At 64.3% G+C, this 21,258-nt stretch overlaps 1 protein-coding gene across 7 annotated transcripts in view; it reads left to right on the forward strand.

Annotated features, from left to right (window-relative positions):
* BAHCC1 (BAH domain and coiled-coil containing 1) overlaps positions 1–21,258 on the forward strand; it is a 70,759-nt gene that overhangs the window by 26,704 nt on the left and 22,797 nt on the right. For all 7 annotated transcript variants that reach the window (XR_008515229.2, XR_008515230.2, XM_054535905.2 and 4 more), the window contains exons 3-5: positions 4,371–4,550; positions 16,040–16,162; positions 19,489–21,222. Coding sequence is in view for 5 of the 7 variants with exons in the window: in XM_054535905.2 (XP_054391880.2) it covers positions 4,371–4,550; positions 16,040–16,162; positions 19,489–21,222 (2,037 nt within the window). In the remaining 2 variants the exon portion in view is untranslated. The remainder of the gene's footprint in view (positions 1–4,370; positions 4,551–16,039; positions 16,163–19,488; positions 21,223–21,258) is intronic.

The following is a 21,258-nucleotide window of genomic DNA, read 5'->3' on the forward strand; positions in this document are numbered from 1 at the left end:
AGAATGAAAGGGAAAAAGAAGTGAAAGAGATCCCCAGATCAGCGGCCCTGCCTGACTCTGGGCACAGACAGCACTTTGGGGCCCCCAGCTTGGTGAGGCTGGTCAGGTGCAGGGAGGGGCTAGGCTGGAGCCCCCATCCCCTTCCCTCTCATTCCCCAGACTGTGGGGCCGGGGACCCTTCCTTAGTAGGCTCAGATAAGGCAGCACAGCAGGGTCCCCCAAGTCCAGAGACAGGCTGGTTGCCCACTGAGGGCCCCGTGGGACACCGGGGTGTGTCCCGCCCCCACCTGATGTGGTGTGGGAGAGCTCAAGGTACAGGGTTCTCAGGCCAGGATCCTGGAGAAATCCCTTCTCCAGACCTAACTTTTGGACTTAGTTGCTTCCCACCATCCCGGGGAGGAAAAGGCGGGAGGGACTTCCCCAGGAGGGTGTGGGGGTGGGAAGGCCTGGGGGACTCAAGGCGAGCCTGGGCGAGGCAGTGGCAAGCTTCCAACTCCGAGGGGAGCCCACACTCACCCCACAGGCATGCCCCAGTGTCCCCAAGCAGGGGAAGCCAGCACTTCCCTTCCCAACCCCGAGTCCCCTCCCTGGCCGCCGGGCCTGTGGTCTGGCCCTGGCCCATGGCAGTCCCAGCCCTGTGGTCCGGGAAGCCCCTGGCTCGCGGGCACCTTCGCCCCCTGCCCTGGGCCTGGGCCTGGCCCTGCTCCACAGTCCCTTGGGCCAGCTCTTCCTCTCCACCCGCCCACCCGCCCACCCGCCACAGAGGCCAGCTCACAGCCCACGTCCCCCACCAGCACTCACAGACCCCTCCTCTGCTGCCATGACCGGGAGAGGCCCCTTGAGTCCACGTGGCCGCGTTCACACACGAGAGGGGAAGGGGCCTTGGCGGCCCTGGGCTGGGAACTGGCTCAGCACAGCAGGAGCCTGCCAGGGCCCTGCAGGGCAGCCCCCGCCGCCCCCCTTGCCCCGCCGCCTCTGCTGAGTCACCTCATGTCTGGGAAGTTCCCAGGGCCAAGCCAGGCTGGATGAGGCATCAGAAATTCACAAATTCCCCCTGCCTCCCGGGCAGGCGAATGGCTGTCCTGACTCACCTCGGGCTGGGCCCCCGCAGACCCCACTATCCCCACGCTCAGCCTTATACCCCTCTTTCCCGAGGGAGCAGGGCCCCTGCCCCGGGTTCCTGGAATGGTCCCAGGCCAGGCCTGCTGCCCGTGGGATGGAGACGACAAGGTGCCAGGGTGCCTGGCTGGAGTGGGGGCCGCTCAGTGACAGCCTCAGACCACCCACGGAGCAGCAGGACCATCGTGTGCAGAAATCTGTGTGTGCTGTGTCCTCCGTGTGCAGGAGCCGGTAGTCATGGCAACCCTGGGAGGCTCCCTTGGGCTGGCCTTGGCCACTGGACTTGGGCAGGGGGGGCACAGCTGAGGGGCCACAGGCAAGCATGCAGGCGGGCCGATGGTCCTGGAGAGCTGTGCTGGGCGGGGCCTGGAGCCCTGGGGGCTCACCATTTCCCATACTCAGGCTGCCAGGAGAAGTGCAGGGTATCCTGGCAGTGCCCAGGAAGGAGCCTCTCGCCGCCTCCACTGACCCAGAGGTGAGCGCCATCCGCAGCTCTGTGCCAGCTCAGTCAGGGCCCAGCCCTAGGAACCCTGAAGGGATTTTAGAAGCAGATCCGTCCTCAGCGCCGCCCTTCCTTCCTCTGTCCCCCACCCTCGATCTTCACCCCTGGCTCGGTTTCTCTCTCTGCTCACCTGAGACTGGGCCACTCCTGTCTGACAAGTCAGTTTATTGGGCCTGGGCAGAGGGATGAAGACCCCACTCGGGAGAGAGAACAGCTCCTCCCAGTGCTGCCTGGAGGGGCCGAGACTGTGGGGCCCGTGGAGCTGACACAGGGCCTATGGCTGGGGACCCGCTGACCCTGGTGCCTCATGTATCACCTTGACCTTTTTGGCAAGTTCGCCAGTGTCTAAGAGGCCTTGGAGCTGCCCACCGCTGTGGGCTGGCAGAGTCAGGGTGCTCTCCCTGTGAAGAGGAGGCCCATCCACAGGCCCTGAAAGTTGATTTGGCACAGTACCCAGCACCTGGGTGGCAGTGGTGGTGACGGTGATGGTGGTGGTGGTGAGTGATGTGGTTATTGATGGCGATATGGTTGTTGTGGTTGGTGATGTGGTTGGTGATGGTGGTGGTGGTGTGGTTGTTGTTGAATGTGGTTGGTGATGGTGGTGGATGATGTGGTCGGTGGTAATGGTAGTGGTCATATGGTTGAGGGCATGGTGGTGGAGGTGATGTGGTTGGTGTTGTGTGGTGGTGGTGATGGTGATGTGGTTGGGGTGGTGTTGATGTTGGTGGTGGTGGGTGATGTGGTTTGTGGTGATAGTGCTGGGTGATGTGGTTGGTGACAGGTGATGTGGTTGGTGACAGGTGATGTGGTTGGTGGTGGGTGATGGGGTAGTGATGTGAGTGGTGGTGATGGTGGTGGGTGATGTGGTTGGTAGTGATGGTGATGGGTGATGTGGTTGGTGATGATGTGGTTGGTGGTGATGTGATTGGTGGTGATAGTGGTGGGTGTTGTGGCTGGTGGTGATGTGGTTGGGGGTGATGTGGTTGGTGGTGGGTGATGTGGTTGGTGATGATGGTGGTGATGTGGTTGGGGGGTGGTGGTGGGTGATGTGGTCGATGGTGGTGATGTGGTTGGGAGCATGGTGGTTGAGGTGATGTGGTTGGTGATGATGTGGTTGGTAATGGGTGATGTGGTTGGTGGTGGTGGTGGTGGTGATGTGATTTGGGGGTGGTGGTGGAGGTGATGTGGTTGGTAGTAACGTTTGTGGTGATAGTGCTGGGTGATGTGGTTGGTGATGACATGGTTGGTGACGGGTGATGTGGTTGGTGGTGGGTGATGTAGTGATGTGAGTGGTGGTGATGGTGGTCAGTGATGTGGTTGGTAGTGATGGTGATGGGTGACGTGGTTGGTGGTGATGGTGGTGATGATGTGGTTGGTGGTGATAGTGGTAGGTGATGTGGTTGGGGGTGATAGTGGTGGTGATGTGGTTGGGGGTGATGTGGTTGGGGGTGATGTGGTTGGTGGTGATAGTGGTAGGTGATGTGGTTGGGGGTGATAGTGGTGGTGATGTGGTTGGGGGTGATGTGGTTGGGGGTGATAGTGGTAGGTGATGTGGTTGGTGGTGATGTGGTTGGGGGTGATAGTGGTAGGTGATGTGGTTGGGGGTGATATGGTTGGGGGTGATGTGGTTGGAGGTGATGGTGGTGATGTGGTTGGTGGTGATGTGGTTGGTGGGTGATGTGGTTGGTGGTGATGTGGTTGGTGATGTGGTTGGGGGTGATAGTGGTGGGTGATGTGGTTGGGGGTGATAGTGGTAGGTGATGTGGTTGGGGTGATAGTGGTGGGTGATGTGGTTGCTGGTGATGTGGTTGCTGGTGATGTGGTTGGTGGTGGGTGATGTGGTTGGTGGTGATAGTGGTGGGTGATGTGGTTGGTGGTGATAGTGGTAGGTGATATGGTTGGGGGTGATAGTGGTGGTGATGTGGTTGGGGGTGATGTGGTTGGGGGTGATAGTGGTAGGTGATGTGGTTGGTGGTGATGTGGTTGGGGGTGATAGTGGTAGGTGATGTGGTTGGGGGTGATATGGTTGGGGGTGATGTGGTTGGAGGTGATGGTGGTGATGTGGTTGGTGGTGATGTGGTTGGTGGGTGATGTGGTTGGTGGTGATGTGGTTGGTGATGTGGTTGGGGTGATAGTGGTGGGTGATGTGGTTGGTGGGTGATGTGGTTGGTGGTGATGTGGTTGGTGGTGATGTGGTTGGTGGTGGGTGATGTGGTTGGTGGTGATGTGGTTGGGGGTGATGTGGTTGGTAGTGATGTGGTTGGTGGTGGGTGATGTGGTTGGTGGTGATGTGGTTGGTAGTGATGTGGTTGGTGGTGGGTGATGTGGTTGGTGGTGATGTAGTTGGGGGTGATGTGGTTGGTGGTGATAGTGGTGGGTGATGTGGTTGGTGGGTGATGTGGTTGGGGGTGATGCAGTTGGGGGTGATAGTGGTAGGTGATGTGGCTGGTGGTGGTGGTGGTGATGTGGTTGTGACAAAGATGACGTTCTTGGGTTTGCAACAGCAGGAGGGTGTCAGTACCAGGACACCTGAGGCACCAAAAGACTCAGGACTCTGAGTGTGGCAGTCAGAGGCCTACGTGGGTAGCCTTTCCCATCATCGGTTTCTTGGATATTGAAAGTCAAAGGCTCTGGGGGAGATTGGGGCCTGAGAGTCCCCTGTGGAGAAGGGCTGTGGTGTTGTCCCTGCCCTGCCTCAGGCCACACCCTGGGAGCTGCCCCCAGACTCACTCTTGCCCTGTGTCCACAGCCAGCAGCCGCCTGATGGGAAGTTCTCCGGCCTCCTCTTTCATGGGCGGTTTCCTCACCAGCAGCCTGGGCTCGGCAGCCTCCACGCACCCCAGCGGCCCCAGCTCCTCCCCCGCTGAGCAGGCCTACCGTGGCTCCCACACTGCCACCTCCCAGATCTGGTTCTCCCACTCCCACGAAGGTAAGTTGGCGGACTGGGCTCCCAGCGATGCCCTGGTGCCCGGGCCAGGGGCAGGTGAGGGGCTCCCACCGTGGCAGTGGGAACCTGGCCGGTGGATGTCGACAAGCAGGCTCAGGTGAGGCTGCCTCCCTGCCGAGCAAGCCCCGGGGGAAGTGGTGATTGGTTGGAAACAAGGGCGGCCTGTTCGGCAGTGGTCCTGGCCAGGTGTGTGCTCCAGATGGGCAGCAAGGGGAAACGGGGGGCCAGGAGGGGCTCTGGGGAGCTGAGAAAATGTGGAGCACAGCTGGGCCGGCCGGGCTGGGCTCACCCTCACAGTGGCTGTGCCCCACCTCCCCAGACGCTGGGAGGCGGGCTCCAGATGTGCCAGCCGGGAGGTGGGGGCGGGACAGGGAGAGCTGTCAGTGCACACAGGCTGCCACCCAGGGGCCTGGCCCAGGATAAAGAGTTCCTCCCAGGCCACCTGCCTCCCCGTGGGACACAGCCCTGGGCACACAGTAGGTGCCTCACGAATACTGGCTACTCTCAGGCTGCCTGGCCAGCAGGAGACCCCTGGAGGCCCCCCTGGCCTTTTCCTGGCAGGGCACCCCCGCCCAGATCCCCGTGCTTGCTCAGACCCCTTGCCCTGCAGCCTAGGAGGCGGCCCTGGGCCCCCATGTCCTTGGGCCCACAGTTGCTGGTATTCCCTCGGCCACCCCAACCCTACAGCATGGGAAGGGTTAAGCTCCCCCCGCCCCCCGCGGCTGGCACGCAGAGAGGTAATTGCAGTTGGCAGCGGGCACACAGGGCTCTCCGCTCCTGGCACCCAGCACTGCCGTAACTCAATGACTGCTGAGCGGCAGGCGTCGTGTTTACAGAGCGCCGCGGACCCACACACCACGCCACCGCCCCGTTCCAGGCAGGGAGATTAGCACCCGGCACTGCTGGAAGCAGAGAAACCTCTCTTTGTGCAACAAGAAAGGGGCTGTTTTCCAAACAGAACAGGTGACGAGTGAGGGACAGTTGCTGAAATAATCTGGGCTTTCGGCTCAGGGCGCACATGTTGGGCAGGCGATAAGGAGTGGCCTCTTCCTGGGTGCGGGGGAGGCCGCTACCTCAGGACACGGTGGGCAGCATGGGGTCCTCGGTCCAGACTCCCCTGCCCCTTCGTCCCACCCCTGCACTACTAGCGGCCTCCTGGAGGGGAGACCAGGCTGGCCATGGCTCCTGGGCTGGCTGTGGGGCCCCGCCTTCCTGACTCATACCCCCTACCCCGCCTCAGCCTTTTGTGTCTGTGGGCAAACGCCCCGGCCAGCCACAGCATCTGGCTCCCAGGATGTCTGTGGGAGGGAGGAGGGTGGCCTGGCACGGGGGGAGCAGGAAGGGGAGGCCTGTGGCAGCCGTGGTGAACCCCCCACAACAGACGCAACGGCCGCTGCCTGGTCCCGGCCCAGCCACAGGTGCACAGATCACCTAGGACCACTGACTTGGTTTCCCCTCCTGACAGTGGTGGCCCCTAGTCAGGGCCCAGAAGTGGCACCAGCCCATCCCCAGTGCTCTCTGCGCCAGGAGAGAGCTCCTACCCCGCTCCCTCCGCCCACCCTGGGGGACCCCAGCAGCAAGGAGGGCCGTTTGTGGGTAGCACCACCTGCCTTGGAGCCCCCATCCCGCCCCTCTGGGGGCTGCTCAGAGGGTGGGTGTGTGGTGGCCCGCAGGCAGACAGCACCCACAACGGCCTCTAGACACTCACTTCCCCTTGTGCCAACGGCTGCCTGGGCGGAGCTGCCCACATCCCACCCCGGGGACCCCCACCACTTCTCAGCCCCTCACATGGGGCCCGGCATCGGTGGGTTCCATCTGCTTCCGAGCCCTTGGGAGTCCCCCTGGTTGGGTGGGAGGCCAATGTCCTGCCACAAGTGTCGACGTGAGCCCCTGGCATCTGGGCTTCTGAACTTCTGTTTGCGTCCCAGGGAAGTAGCTCCTCCAGGCGGGGGTGTTCTGAGCAGGAGGAGAGGACAGTGCCCACAGTGGCCCTGGCTGTGTCACACCGAGGAGGTTCACCTGTCCACCCTGCTGGGCACCTGGCACCCTGGCTGGGCGAGATGCATCTCCCGCTGTCCGTGTCAGGTGGGGGCGGGCACGTGTGCGGGGCAGTGGGCCGGGTGGACCAGCACAGGTGGAGGCAGGACAAGGGGGCGTGGGGCGTGGCCTCTGAGCCGCCCGCCTGGGCCCCAGAATGCAGCGCCCACCCGGGGCTGGGGATGGGTGTGGGTGCCCCCCGAGGGTGGCAGAGCCTCCAAGGCCACACACCTGCAAGGCCCGTCCGTGCTCCGGCTTGCTGTCCTCTGCTCTGCCTTCAGTTCAGTTGTCCCACCCCCCGGGATCCCCTCCCCTCCCTGCGGGGGTTCCCTGCCACGCAGCCGTGCTCCCCGACAGACCACATGGAGCTGCCGCGCTGTGAGCTGAGCGGCAGAGGCCAGGGCGGGCGGGCCAGGGTGAGAGGCTGGCTGGCTGCCCGGGCAGCATGCCTGGCTGCTAGTTTGACAGGGTGCCAGCTGGCTCCCCGTGCGCCGGGCCTGTTTCTCTGCCGTGTGTGTTCATGGGGGAAGGGGAGCGAGGTGGGCGGGGGGCACGCGACTCGGCCGGAGAGTGGGGGCCAGCAGGCACAGCGGGCTGCCTGGGCGGTCGGCCTCGCCCATGTTTCCTTCTAGTGGCCCAGGATGGGCAGGAGGCAGGTGCCCGGCCAAGCCAGCTTGCCACCCCCTCCCCAGCCCAGGGCTTTCGTTGAGGGTAGGTAGGACAGGGTGGGGCAGGCCAGCAGGAACCCAGGTTGGGGTAGCCCCAGGAACCCCCCATGCCAGGCGGGGCCTCCTCTCTCCCCATCTGCAGGGCAGCCCCTCGAGCGGGCCAGGGCTTCCTGCTTCCCCGGGGGAGCAGCTGGGGGTGCAGCAGAGGCAGCCTGGAGCTGGAGGAGCAGCCCAGAACATCTGGCCTGGGCAGAGCCTGTCTGTTCAGCTCTTCCCGGCCCGCAGCTCACCCGAGGCTTGGGCTCCCACCAGCGGTGGGCCTCCCAGGGGCTTGGGGTAGGGGTGGGAGGGGGAACTGGCCAGGGGCAGAGGTGAGCTCCTGCCGGGCAGCCTGTCCTGGGTGGATGAGGATGAGAGCAGGGGTGGGGGCACGCACAGCTGGCCCTATTGTCAGCAGGCCTGGTCCCCTCCCTCCCCACCGCGCCCCCCAGCTGCCTGGCCGGGACCACCCACAGGGCCAATGAAAGAGGATTCTGTTCCTGGGGGGCTTAGCTGGGAAGGGGTAGGGGCGGGGGCTGCTGAGCTGCCCACTGAGGCCACTCGTGGTCTCTTGTGCCACCTGGGGAGAGCCGTGGGGGCAGCAGGCGCACACACACGCACTGGCTCTCCGCCTGGCTGGCCTCTTGGTCAGAACCATGCCCCATCAGCGGCCACTTCTCACTGGGCCTGGCCAGCTCCTGGGGGTCCGGGACTACGCATGCCGAGCGCTCCCTGCCAACGGAGTCCCACAGCCTCCTGCATCCTGCCAGCTGCCCCTCTGTCCCCTTTGTCCCCTCTGAGGTCTCAGGACTCGCTGGTGCTGCTGGGAGTGAGCAGGAGCTGGGACCACAGCTGTTTGGGGGACAGAGGTCCCACCAGCACCCACCCACCCCAAGTGTCCTCAGAGGTACTGGGGCCCCAGCTCCATCCTTCCTGTGATGCCTGCCTGGGACCCGCCGCTTCCTCCCAGACCCCTTCAGCTCCTCCTTCCTCTCCTGGCCTCGATTTCCTCGGTGGCTAAAACAGCCTCTTGGTCTGTCTCCCACAGGCCCGCTGACCACCCCAGGCACTGACGTTTCTATCTGGGCTCACTCCAGGACCCCCACATCTATGTGGGGGGGGTTGCCCTTGCCCTGCCTAGACCTGCTGTTCCCTCCCATGTGTGAGGGAGAGTTGGGCCAGTGGGGACAAGCTGGCTCCCCTGGGATGCGAGGGACAGCGTGGGGGTTCCAGCGTGGGGGTGGAGGGGCTCTGCTGGGCCGGCTACCTCCCGCCAGCTTCTCTCAGCCAGAGGGCGGCTGCCCCATCCAGGCCTATGATCCCCCCTCCGGAGGTGTCCTGTGGCTTTCTGGAGCCAGCCCTCCCATTCCCTCGGCCCCTCACCATGGCCTGCCCTGGCCGGCCGCCCTGCCAGGGTCGCAGCCTCCTGTCCCCACTGGAGTCTGCCCTGAGGCCCTGGCAGTTCCCGACCCCCAGCCCGCTGAGACTTTATGAGCCTCATGTTCACGGCCTGGCTGAGTGCTGCCAGTCACTGTTGAGGGCAGGGGTTTCATCCCATGGCCATGGTGACCAGCACCCAGGCCCGCGCCTGGCAGAGAGGGCTGTGTGGAGGTGGCTAGGGGAGACGCAGACCTGGGGAAGCCAGGATAGGGACATCCCAGGTGGCAGAACCTGAGCCCCAGGGAGGCTGGGGAGAGAGCCACCCCTGGTTTGGATAAAGGGCTTGGTCCCTTCAGCTGCAGGGTTCCCAGGGCCAGCCCTGGCTTGAGGTTAGGCAGGATGATGGCACTTGTCATGAGCCCGGCCCTGGGATGGCACCTGCCTCCCCCTGGCAATGCTGCACAGCACAGTGGCGCTTGCGCCCATTTTACAGGTGAGGAAACTGAGGCTGAGGATTGTGTGTGACTGAGAGCCTGTCCCCTCATCCCCTCCCTGCCCTCTGACCTGCCATGCTTTGGCGTGGGTGTCCCCTCTGCCCCGCAAGCTCCTGCTCTCCAGGAGCCGGGGACTTGGGCTAGAGGCTGCTCTGGGACCCAGGAGGCTGCACCTGAGCCCCCGCGCACACCCAGGCACTGCAGGACCAGGCAGGACTGTGGCAGATGCGGCATGGGCCCCTGCCATGTGCAGAGCAGGTGGGCAGGGCAGGGGTCTTCACAGACCCAGAGCTCCTTAGCCTCGAGTTCACGTGCCCAGCCTCAGTTTCTCTATCTGCCACACCAATGAGAACAGCTGTCCAGACCCCATGTGATATAGGCACAGAGAGCAACTTCCCTCCCGTGTCCTGCGGCGGCTGTCCACTGCTGGGGCCAGTGGCCTTGGTCACTGGGGATGGGGTGCAGCCTTCCTAGGCTGACATCCCTGGACCTGACCGATGGTGCAGCCGCCTCGGCAGGTGCACCGTCTACTGTGTGCCTGTGTGTGGGGCTGGCTGGTGTTGTGCCTGTGGCCCCGGTACAACGACCTGTGTGTCAAGGACGCTGCCTGGGGAACGTGAGGAAGGTCCTGGTGGACAGGCGGGAGGGAGTTCTCTGGTAGCCAGAGCTGATGTCCAGGGTGCCAGCGAAGGCTTTGGGGTCGTGCGGTTGCTTCTAGCTCCACGCTCTGAGAATTGTCCATTGCCTCCTGTGGCTTAAGGACAGCCCCAGCCTCGGACCCACCCTCCCTTCCATCGCTGGGCCCACCCTCCCCTCCAGCCCTGGACCCACCCTCCCGGGCCCACCCGCCCCCTGAGCCCCAGACCCACCGTCCCCCCCATCCCCGGACCCACCCTCCACCCGAGCCCCAGACCCACCCTCCCCCCCATCCCCGGGCCCACCCTCCCCCGCCATCCCCAGGCCCACCCTCCCCCCACATCCCCAGGAAGGCTGCGCTCCTCCCTGTGGGGTTGGTGCCTGGATCCTGGGCAGGCTGCCCGCTGCGTTCGTTCTAGAGGCTCCCATGGGAACCTGGCACCTGCTCCTGCTCTTAGCCACCTTGCTCAGCCTGGGAACAGATGGAGCTGGCCCGGCCTGCCCCTGAGGCAGCTGTGGGTCACCACTTGGGCCAGTTCCCTGCAGGCTTGTGGATGGGGAAGAGGCTGAGCTTCCGAAGCCTCAGGGGGCCCCAAGAATTGGGCACTCCAGCTCCAAGAAGGAATCTCCTGCCGTGCCCCCCCAACCACTCATGTCCCAGGAGCTGCACTTTGAAACACAGCCTGGACGCCCAGGGGTCTGCCCACCTGGAGTGAGGGGCCTGTGTGTGGGAGCAGGGGTGTATGGCAGAGAGCAGACAGGACTAGGGAAGGGGCTGCTGCAAGGCTGTAGGCCTTTCTGGCCCTAGAGTAGGAGTGGGAACTGCCCACAGCTGCAGTCACTGCTGAGGCCCCTCCTGTGCCCAGGGCAGGCATCATCAGTCCCCGAAGTCCCTCCTGTGCCCAGGGCAGGTGTCATCAGTCCCCGAGGTCCCCGTGTGCCCAGGGCAGGCGTCATCAGTCCACCGAGGTCCCCGTGTGCCCAGAGCAGGCGTCATCAGTCCCCGAGGTCCCTCCTGTGCCCAGGGCAGGTGTCATCAGTCTCCGAGGTCCCTCCTGTGCCCAGGGCAGGTGTCATCAGTCCCCGAGGTCCCTCCTGTGCCCAGGGCAGGTGTCATCAGTCCCCGAGGTCCCCGTGTGCCCAGGGCAGGTGTCATCAGTCCACCGAGGTCCCCGTGTGCCCAGGGCAGGTGTCATCAGTCCACCGAGGTCCCTCCTGTGCCCAGGACAGGTGTCATCAGTCCACCGAGGTCCCCGTGTGCCCAGGGCAGGTGTCATCAGTCCCCGAGGTCCCTCCTGTGCCCAGGACAGGTGTCATCAGTCCACCGAGGTCCCCGTGTGCCCAGGGCAGGTGTCATCAGTCCCCGAGGTCCCTCCTGTGCCCAGGGCAGGTGTCATCAGTCCCCGAGGTCCCTCCTGTGCCCAGGGCAGGTGTCATCAGTCCCCGAGGTCCCCGTGTGCCCAGGGCAGGTGTCATCAGTCCACCGAGGTCCCCGTGTGCCCAGGGCAGGTGTCATCAGTCCCCGAGGTCCCCGTGTGCCCAGGGCAGGTGTCATCAGTCCACCGAGGTCCCTCCTGTGCCCAGGGCAGGTGTCATCAGTCCCTGAGATCCCCGTGCGCCCAGGGCAGGTGTCATCAGTCGACTACAGCACTTGGTGTGCCGCATGCGGACAAGGTTTCAGAATCTGTCAGCCCAGCACTCGGGGCCTGGCAGTCATCGGGTAGACCCGTGCACTGCACCTGAACCCCACTGACACCCTGAGTGAAGGGGGCGTCCTGTGAAGAGCCAGTGCTGAGTCGCAGGTGGGTGGAGGCCAGGCTGAGCTTTGTGCATGTGGCTGCACGGCAGGGACGTCCTACGTGACAGGGACGATGTGCAGAACCACAAGAGGAGCTGGGACCACTTGCCAGGCCAGGGTTCTCCCGGGACTCCCCTGGGGTCACTGGGCGGGGAGTGATGGGATCTGGCAGAGTTGGCAGGAGGTGGAGGAGGGGTGTCTGCTTCTGAGCCAGGAGGATGGGCCCTCACTGGACAGTGGGCATTTGAGACAGTCCCCACAGCCTCCCACGTTCCCCAGGGCCTCCCAGGCTGGCTGCCCGCGTGCACATTCCAGGCCCGGGGCCACACCCAGCTGGGCTGCATGACCCACTGCCCGCCCGGCCAGGCGTGTGGGAGCCGAGGTGGTACCACAGCGGGAGACAGGTCGAGGCTCAGCCGTGGGAGGCCGGCGTGGCTGACACGGGTGCCCAGTCCTTCCCCCAGGGAGGAGGCACTGCCGTTTGTCAGGATGGTGGGGTGTCCGCTGCAGAAGGTTTTGTCCTCAAAGGCGTGCGGGCTGGGGCAGGGGCGCTCGAGGTGTGCTTCAGCACCCCCAGAAGTTTGCTGAGCCTGCAGCATCCGGGCCCTGAGCTCTGTGGCCCCAAGTGGGGCTTCCTGGGTGACCCTGCAGTGGGAAGTCCCCTGACCCCCCAGGTGATCTTGGTCCTTCTGCTGGCTGACGTCCCTCCCTCCTACACCTAGCCGTGAAGACACCCCAAGTCCAGCATCCTGAGAGACCCAGGAGCAGCCCCCGGTTTTCCACGGCAGGGATGCTCCCTGGAAGGGCGGCCTGGGGGGTGGGTTGTGGCCACCTCCCCAGATCTGGCAAGAGGAGGAAGGCACAGGGCTGGCCTGGAGAGGGCAAGGCCTCGACGCGCGGGGCTGCTGGGAAAATGTGCTGTGTCAGAACGCAGGAGGGATGAGGGGGATGAGGTACCTGGAGTGGGGGTGCCCGGCAGGCAGCCAGGGCTGGTGTGAGCAAAGACACCCGGCCAGGCCCTGTGCACCCTGGGTGGGGGCTGCTCCTCCCTCCCCAGGGGTGAGAAGCCACCAGGCCTCCCTTCTCCAGGTGGGCCGGAGGAAAGGAAGGGTCCCCTCACCCCTGGCTGTCCCCAGCCCCCATTTCTCTGCATTGTGCCCTCCCACTCCTCTGTCCTTCAGCCCTGCCCAGGGGCACCCCCAACCCCCACTGACTGCCCACTCTCTCCTCCTGCCCACGCCATGGGCCTCCTACCTGCAACCGTTGACCTCCCCAGACGTGGTGAGCTCAGGCCTGGGGGAGGTTGGGAGGGGTCTGTGGGTGTGGCCATTGTGCCCCCTGCCCAGCCCATGCGTGACCCCCTGGCTTTACTCACCCATCAGGTGCCTGTGGCCTTGAGCCTCTGTCTCCTGCGGTCCGTCCCATCACGGGACTGAGTTTGGAGTCTCCTGCCCACCACAGTAGCAGGGGCAGGATGTGGGGACCTCGGTGCGACCCCCACTGCCCGCAGGGCTCTTCCCCACGCTCCGCCAGGCTCCGAGAGCACCAGCAGCCTGAGTCCTGCCCACCTCTCTGGCGGTTCGCTTAGCCCTTGTCTGTTGGGGTGATCGTAAAAGCTCCCGTCTCAAAGGGGTCTGGGAAGGGGAGGTTCTGGGGCCCCGACGTTCTAGCAGGAGCTTGCAGTTGAGGACTTCTGGCTCTGGGTTCATGTGGCCCCAGGCCCTGCTGGCTGAGCCCTCTTGGTCTCTGGCCCCGGAGTATCCCCTCCCTGCCATCTGGGGCCTCTACTGTCCCCCTGGAGCCCTCCCCAGGACCACCACCCCCACTCCTCAGTGGCAGCCCCTTCCAGGATGCCTGTGTGTCCCCGGCCCGGCCACAGCAGCCTTGCCTTCTGGCTTCTGGCCTCAGAACAGCTGCTCTGATTCATAAAAATCATTTTTTAATTTCTTTTCTCAGTTTTGAGAGTATGGTCTTATTGGGAAAAAGAAAGGGGCTTTCTTTCGCTGGGCTGGGAGGACCTTTTTCCCTTCCTCTCTCTGCCCCCTGGCCAAAGATGACCCCACCCTGCTGACTGGGCCTCTCCGGCACCCGGCCCCTCCCTCTCTGCTCCCCACCCCTCCATCCCATCTCCCCACCCCTCCATCCCATCTCCCCACTCCCTCCTCCTCCCCTAGCTCCCTAACTTCCACTCTGGGGCCTCAGAGGTGGGGACCCAAGCAGGCAAGGATGGGGGCACCAGCCAGGCCTTTGGTCTTAGGGCCGTGGCCGGTGCTGCCCTGCTCCCCAGCCCAGGGGCCACCAGCAAAGGCCCAGCAGCTGAGGGACACGCATAGCTGCCCACGCTCAGCTGCCCCCAGAGGGGACCGGCGGGAAGGAGCCCACTCCTCTGCCAGCTGAGTGCCTGCTCCCCCCAGAGAGCGGATGGGCTGGAGGCCTGGACCTCCGGAGCGGGGAGAGGGGCTCCATGCCTGGGAAACGGTGTCTGGGAAGGAGGAATTTACAGACTTCTGTTTACCAAAATGAGGCCTCGTAAAACATTTAACAGCAGCCAATTAAAGGGGGACAGCTGTGGAGGTTTAACCAGTGCCCCCCAAGGCCCTGCCCCTTGCCCTGCCACTCCCCTACCCCCGCCCCAGGTCACTCCCACCCCGTCCCTCTCAGCTTTGGTCAAATCTTCCAGGATTGGAGTTTAATCTGGTAAACAGCTGCTCCAGATGCAGCTCCCACACAGACCAGGCCAGTCGGCCAGGCTCGAGCCTTAGCCCGGTGTCCTCAGCTGGAGGGCAGCTGCAGGGCCGCACCAGGGACAGGGCGCGCCTTCCCCAGGTTCCCAGACTTGGCCTGGGATGTGCGGCCTCACAGGGAGATGGGACTTCACCCTGTCAAGCAGGCCTCCGTGTCGCAGGACTTCCCAGGGCCTTCCCTGTGCTCAGCGCCCTGCACAAGACTCCAAATGGGACGTGTGTGGGGTGCGTTCTTGGAGCTGGTGACCCAGAGCTTGGGTTTCCTGGAGCATCTCCTGGGGCTCAAGCTCCACAGATTTCCCTGGGATCCACTGAGCCAGAGAGGATCGAACAGCACCTGCCGCTGCTGGGGGACCCACTGGGATTGGGGTGTGGGGTGCCTCAGTTGGACTGGGGGGCCTGTTTTCCAGGGAAGATTCAGAGCAGGAGTTTTAGAGGGTGAGGGCCCCCCGTCCTGCCCCACCCTGCTGCGTTCATTCTGGTTCATTCTGGCAGGTTGAAGCTGTGGGTTGCTGCCTCAAATGTCTTCTCCTCAGGCCTACAGAAGGCTGCCGGACCCCCAACCACAGCCAGCCGCTTGGCCCTCACGTTCAGGCAGCTGCTATGGCGGGCCGGTCGGCCCGGCACCACTGGCACTGCACGCAGGGCTGGGGCTGGGGCTGGGCGGGTCTGAGTCTGAGAGCTCTGCCTGTGGCCCGGGGTCCTGCTGAGGAACCAGAAGCCACACTCCTTGTGGCTGGTGTCCCCGGTGTCCAGCAGACATGCTCTCTGCAGCCCCTGGGCTGGGTTCTGGTGCCTGCAGACCTCCCAGGCCATGCTCAGCCCTGTCCTGACCTGCCGGCTGTGCTTCATCCCCTGGGTGGGGGCAAGTATGCCCCACACAGCCAGAGCTGTCCCAAGGCCCAGGGCCAGCCGTGTGGGTGGCTGGGTGTGGCTGGTTTTCCTGTGCTGGGCAGGGGCAGGCCGCTAGGAAATGTGGCTGCCTTGAGGGACAGACAGACCCCTTAGCCTAGAGAGGGGCCTGTCTGGCATGACTCGGAGTCACCGCCTGGGGTTTTGGGGCTGGGGCCTGTGCAAGGAACTCTTTGCCCCCGTCCCTTCCCCACCCTGTGCAGATCTCGGAGCTGGAAGAGGCCTGGCCATGGTGGGAACTTGGCGTCGGATGGACACACCTGTGACCTCCAGCCAGGGTCGGGGGAGGCTGGCCACACCCCAGCGGCACTGGCCCCTGGCCTGGGCTGTCCACTGGGCCCTGGGGCCTGCCTTGGGGAGGCCAAGTCCGGGCCTGGTTCTTCTTTGGTCAGGGCCTTGGTGCAGAGTCTGTCCACAGTGCCTCTCCTCCCACAAAACCTCCCCAGAGTCCCTTTTGTTGCCCAGCCTGGGAGCTTCCGCGATCCTGAGTGCTGCTGGGAGGGAACAGAGGCCCCCTCGTCTGTCCTTCCCTCTCCCCAGCCCATCAGCAATTCAATTTGTGCCACACCGGAGGGATGGCATTAGTCGAGTCAGAGTTAATATGATGTATTGATGGGTTGATTTCCCCCCGGCGGCTGCGTGCTGGGCTCTGCGGGACATCGCTCCTGGGCTGCCTGCCGGCTTCTTGCCTCCCTGGGGTCAGGGCGAGTGCGGGCCAGGGGGCTGGGAGTTGCCTCTGCAACTGGGTCTCTTGCTTCTCTAGCTCCGGGGTACCCCAGATTTTCGGGGAGTCTGGCATCCACCTTCCTACCCGTGAGCCACTTGGATCACCATGGAAACAGCAGCGTTCTCTATGGGCAGCACCGTTTCTATGGAACCCAAAAAGGCAAGTGCAGCATGGGGCCGGCGTGGGGAGCAGGCATGCTGGAGGTGGGGAGGGGGCGCGGGAGCTTCTGGGGCACAAGGGAAAGGCCAGCCTAGGTGAGCCCTCCCACCAGGTGTCATCGAGGCCAGAGTGGGGGCTAGAGGAGAGGGTGGGCCTGCCCCTCAGGATTTAAACTCAGGGGCCCAGGACCACCCCCAGGCACAGGTCCAGTTCCCAGGTCACGCTGTCTCAAGACCCTCTCACTGCTCAGGTGGGAGCAGCTGAGCTGGTGCCCACCTTCCTCATTACCCTAGCCCCACCAGCTTCCTCAGGACCTGGCCTTGCCCTGCAGCCCCCAGCAGCCCGGGGATCGTGGGGTGGCTCAGGAGGAGGATGCATCCTGTGGGGGCTGGAGGAAGCCCACAGAAGCCCTCACTTCCTGGCTTACACACTCAGTGGCCTGGGCTACACCTGGGCTACACGAAGCCCAGCCCCCAGCCCCCCAGCCCCCCAGCCCCGTGGCCTGGTGGACAGAGGGGCTGCTCATCCCATTGGCAGCAGGCATCCCCAAAGAAGGGATGCAGAGTTTGTCTTTGCTGAGAAGTCAGAGCCGGTGGGGCCTTGAGGAAGAGGAAGCTCAGGCCCAGCAGAGCCCAGTCCTGGTGCCAGTGAGTCCCCTCGGGGTACCCGAGAGGGCCTGGCTGGAGGTGGGATGGGTGTGGGTCCTTATGTCCAAGTTGGGTTTCCTCTGGTAGGGCGATATCTCATTTGCATTTTAGAAAGTTCTCCTTGGGGTGACACCAGGAGGCTGGAGCAGGAAGCCATCGGTTAGTTACCGGGTTCCACTGAGAAGCGATACAGGTGTGGGGCCCCACAGGGGTCGGCATCGGTGATATCTAGGAGAGAGATTAGAGGCAGGGAGGGATAGAGGGTTCTAGGTGACCCCCGGTTTCTGGCCTGGGCTATGGGAGAGCGCACCTGGGGAGCAGCAGTTGGACGGTGGGGTGAGTTCTGCTTCAGTGCAGAGGGGCTGGGGCGTCTCCCCAAGGGGTCCGAGAGGTATCTGGACACATGGGGTGGTGTCAGTGCGGAGGGGTGGACTGGGAGGTTGTCCCAACTGTGAAGAGGGATGCCCAGGCTGCTGGGAATGAGAAGGGAGGTGGGGACAGACGGTTTCCGCACAGCCCTTGGGGAGCCCAGGAGCCCTGGCATTTAGGGCTGGAGCTCAGGGTTAGGGCAGAGGAGAGACCCAGAAAGCTCCCCGCAGGGTCTGGGAGGTGGACCAGACACCCTGCAGGGAACAGAGGGAGGGGACCCCAGTGAGCCTGTGCTCATGAGTGGCCATGATGACCCCAACTCTGAGTGTGAGTTGCGGGGTGGGGACCCGAGGCCAGTCTGCCCCGCCCTCTCTTGGCTGCCCCTCAGCCCCTTTCTCCCCACCTCATACTCACTCCAGGACCTCTGTGTGGCCTGCACTTCTGCGCCTGCAGGAGCCCGAGATTTGCTAAGGTTCAGGAGGGCCTTGGCCTTGCCCATGCCAGCCAGCTGCAGGGGAGCAGGCATGGGGGCCAGGAACTCACCACCAGCCCCACCCAGGGGATTCAGCTCTCACCCAGGACAGGCACCCAAACCCGTCTCCTCACCCCACACCCCAGCTCCTGCGGCTGGAGGCTGAAGGGCTCTGCTGCCCAGAGGACAGCCCCGCAGGCCCCAATCCCCCAGACCCATGTCAGCCCCAGCGCGTGCAGTTATTTTGACAGTGTTTGTCAGGGGCGGGCAGGTGGCTGGTCCCAGCCCCAGAAACCCAACCCCTCCACCAGCACAGGGGACTCCCTCTGGGCAGTGGGCCGGCCAGGCCTCTCGGCTTTCACAATATTGTGGTGGAGCTGTGTCCAAGAACAGTATTTGGTTTTGGAAATGGAGCTAATTAGGTTTCGCCGGGGCTAGCCCCTTCCCGCTCCCCTTCCCCCTTGTTTCTAATTAGCAGGAAATTGACAAGGAATTTACATGCCTGAGGACAATTTTACAAGTTCCAAATGTTTCTTTTGTTTCTCCCCTTGTCAGCTCCCTCTGCTCTTGGCACCACCCTGCTGCCCACCCACCCAGCTGGGTGTGGAGAGGGACAGCACCCCCAGCGTCCCCAAAGGCGGTGGCCTGGCCCCCTCTGTGGGGCGATGGGTAACCCCAGGGCAGCCGGGAGTGTGGAGAGCTTGGGGCAGACCCTAGCCGGGAAGGGAGGGCCCAGACCGAGGGCCCAGGCTGGGCAACCATTTCAGGGACCGCAGACGCTCACCACTCACCAGGCAGGGTGAGCACAGCTGCTGCTCTCTGCCCCCGGAGCCACTGGCCTTTCTCCATTTCAACACATTACCCTAGCCCCACCAGCCTGAGACACCCAGATGAGAGGCCGAGGGGCTGGGAGCTCCCAGGGTGTCCAGCAGGTGGGTGAGCCCCTCCTCCACGACCCACCCGTCCTTCCTCACCTCTCCTCCGGGGGCGCCTGGAGCTGTGCCTGCTACCTGTCCCTGGTTTCCAAGGTCCTGGTGCCTGTTTGTAAAGACCCAGCAGGGATGCTCTGTAACATTCACTGTCTGCCCCGCATCCCCCGAAAATCCACTGCCTGCCCCGCGTCCCCCGAAAATCCCTACTGGCACTGGGCCAGGCGGGGGAGAGACTGGCCTCGGGTTTGCATCTCCCATCTCTGAGGTGTGGGGAGCTGAACATGGCGGCAGAGGGTGAGTGTTTCACAGGGACAGAGCTTCAGTTCGGGGAGGTGAGAGGTTCTGGCCATGGATGCTTGTGACGGCTGCACGGCAGGGGGAGTGTGCCCAGTACCCCTGAACTGTGCACCCAAAATGGGAAATTGTATGTTACCCCATATTTCACTACAATTTTATAAAAACAAAAGCAAAAACCAGCCTGACGCTGTGGCTCACGCCTGTAATCCCAACACTTTGGGAGGCCAAGGCGGGCGGATCACGAGGTCAGGAAATCGAGACCATCCTGGGTGAAACCCTGTCTCTACTAAAACATACAAAAATATTAGCTGGGCCTGGTGGCGGGCGCCTGTAGTCCCAGCTACTCGGGAGGCTGAGACAGGAGAATGGCGTGAACCCGGGAGGTGGAGCTTGCAGTGAGCCGAGATCACGCCACCGCACTCCAGCCTGGGTGACAGGGGACAGAGCGAGACTCCGTCTCAAAAGAAAAAAAAAAAAAGAGCAAAAACCTTCCCTAGGCTGTAACCTGGAGTCAGTGCCAGCTGGTGTCCGGGAGGCACCTGTCTCAGGGAGTCTTCCTCCAGCCTCGCCCCTAAGGCCTCCCATTGACCTTGGCTCTTTCCCACACAGATAACTTCTACCTGCGCAACCTGCCGCCCCAGCCCACGCTGCTGCCGGCCAACCACAACTTCCCCAGCGTGGCCCGGGCTGCCCCTGCCCACCCCATGGGCTCCTGCAGCCGGGATCGAGACCGGGGTGAGGCTGGCTCCCTGCAGAAGGGCCCCAAGGACTTCGACCGCTTCCTCGTGGGCAAAGAGCTGGGCAGAGAGAAGGCGGGCAAGGCCGCTGAGGGCAAGGAGCGGCCGGCGGCAGAGGAGGACAGTGGCAAGGAGCGGCACAAGCTCGTGCTGCCCGTGCCAGCCGACGGGCATTGCAGGGAGGGCGGCCCCGCACCCCGAGGGGCCTGCGAGGGCCGCCCCAAGCACCTCACCTCCTGCCTCCTCAACACCAAGGTGCTCAACGGTGAGATGGGCAGGGTTGCGCTAGCCAGCTGTGCAGGGGGCGTGCTGGGGCGGCCTGGCACGGGGGTGGTGACCTCCGGGCGCTTTGCAAAGGAGGCAGCAGGCCCCCCGGAGCCCGGGCCGGCCTTCAGCGAGTGCCTGGAGCGGCGGCAGATGCTACACCGCACCGCATCCTACGCGGGGCCGCCCCCACCCCTCAGCACGGCCGCCGGCTCCTTCCCCTGCCTGCAGCTGCACGGGGGCTCTGACGGGCTCTGCCCGCTGCAGGACAAAGCCCCCCGGGACCTAAAGGCCAGCGGGCCCACCTTCGTGCCTTCTGTGGGACACCTGGCCGACAAGGGCCGCCCCTTCCAGGCCGCCGAGGCCTGTGCCGTGGCAGGGGAGGGCAAGGACCGGCACCTGGAGGGAACCATGGCCCCCGACCACTCTGCATCCTATGGAGTCTCCTATGCCCACCTGAAGGCTGAGGGCAAGGGCGAGCGGCGGCCTGGGGGCTTTGAGGCGGCCCTCAACCCCCGGCTAAAGGGCCTGGACTATCTCAGCAGCGCAGGCCCCGAGGCCTCCTTCCCCGGACTCCCTAAAAGCGGTCTGGACAAAAGCGGCTACTTCGAGTTGCCCACCTCTTCACAGGACTGTGCTCGGCCTGGTCACCAGGACCCGCTGGGCGGGAAGGCCCCCCAGGCCTGCTGCACTTTAGATAAGACTGTTGGCAAGGAAGCCCCGGCCGGCCCCCCGGGGGCACAGAAGGTGGCCCGTATCAGGCACCAGCAGCACTTGGTAGCCGCCGAGGTGGAGCAGGGGGGCATTGGGGCTGAGGCCAAGCGCAAGTCCCTGGAGCTGGCATCCCTGGGCTACGGCGGGCCCCACCTGCCCCCATGGGGTGTCCAGGCAGGCCAGGGCACCGCCATGGCCATCAGCGAGGAGCGCAAGGCTGGCGCCTACCTGGACCCCTTTGGCAGCGGCCTGCAGCAGGCGGCCCTTCTGCCCCAGGAACTGCCTGCGCCGCCGGATGAGGTCTCGGCCATGAAGAACCTGCTCAAGTACAGCAGCCAGGCCCTGGTGGTGGGCCAGAAAGCACCCTTGGTGGGCCTGGGTGGCCTCAAGGCCAGCTGCGTCCAGCAGGAAGCAAAGTTCCCATCCTCTAAGGGCCCAGGCCAGTCGGAGAGGCCGGACTGCGCCCGCAGCAGGGAGCACGACACCACGCACGGCGACGGGGAGGTGCGGCAGCCCCCTGTGGGCATTGCAGTGGCCTTGGCCAGGCAGAAGGACACGGTGAGCCGGTCCGAGGCGGCCTACGCCACCAACACCGCGCGGCAGGGCCGGGCCGCCCCCGCCTTCAAAGGTACACGCCCTGCACAGAGAGGGAGGCAGGCGGGGA

The sequence above is a fragment of the Pongo abelii genome, chromosome 19 (assembly GCF_028885655.2).
Source record: "Pongo abelii isolate AG06213 chromosome 19, NHGRI_mPonAbe1-v2.0_pri, whole genome shotgun sequence".
In the NCBI taxonomy this organism is placed as follows: Eukaryota; Metazoa; Chordata; class Mammalia; order Primates; family Hominidae; genus Pongo; species Pongo abelii.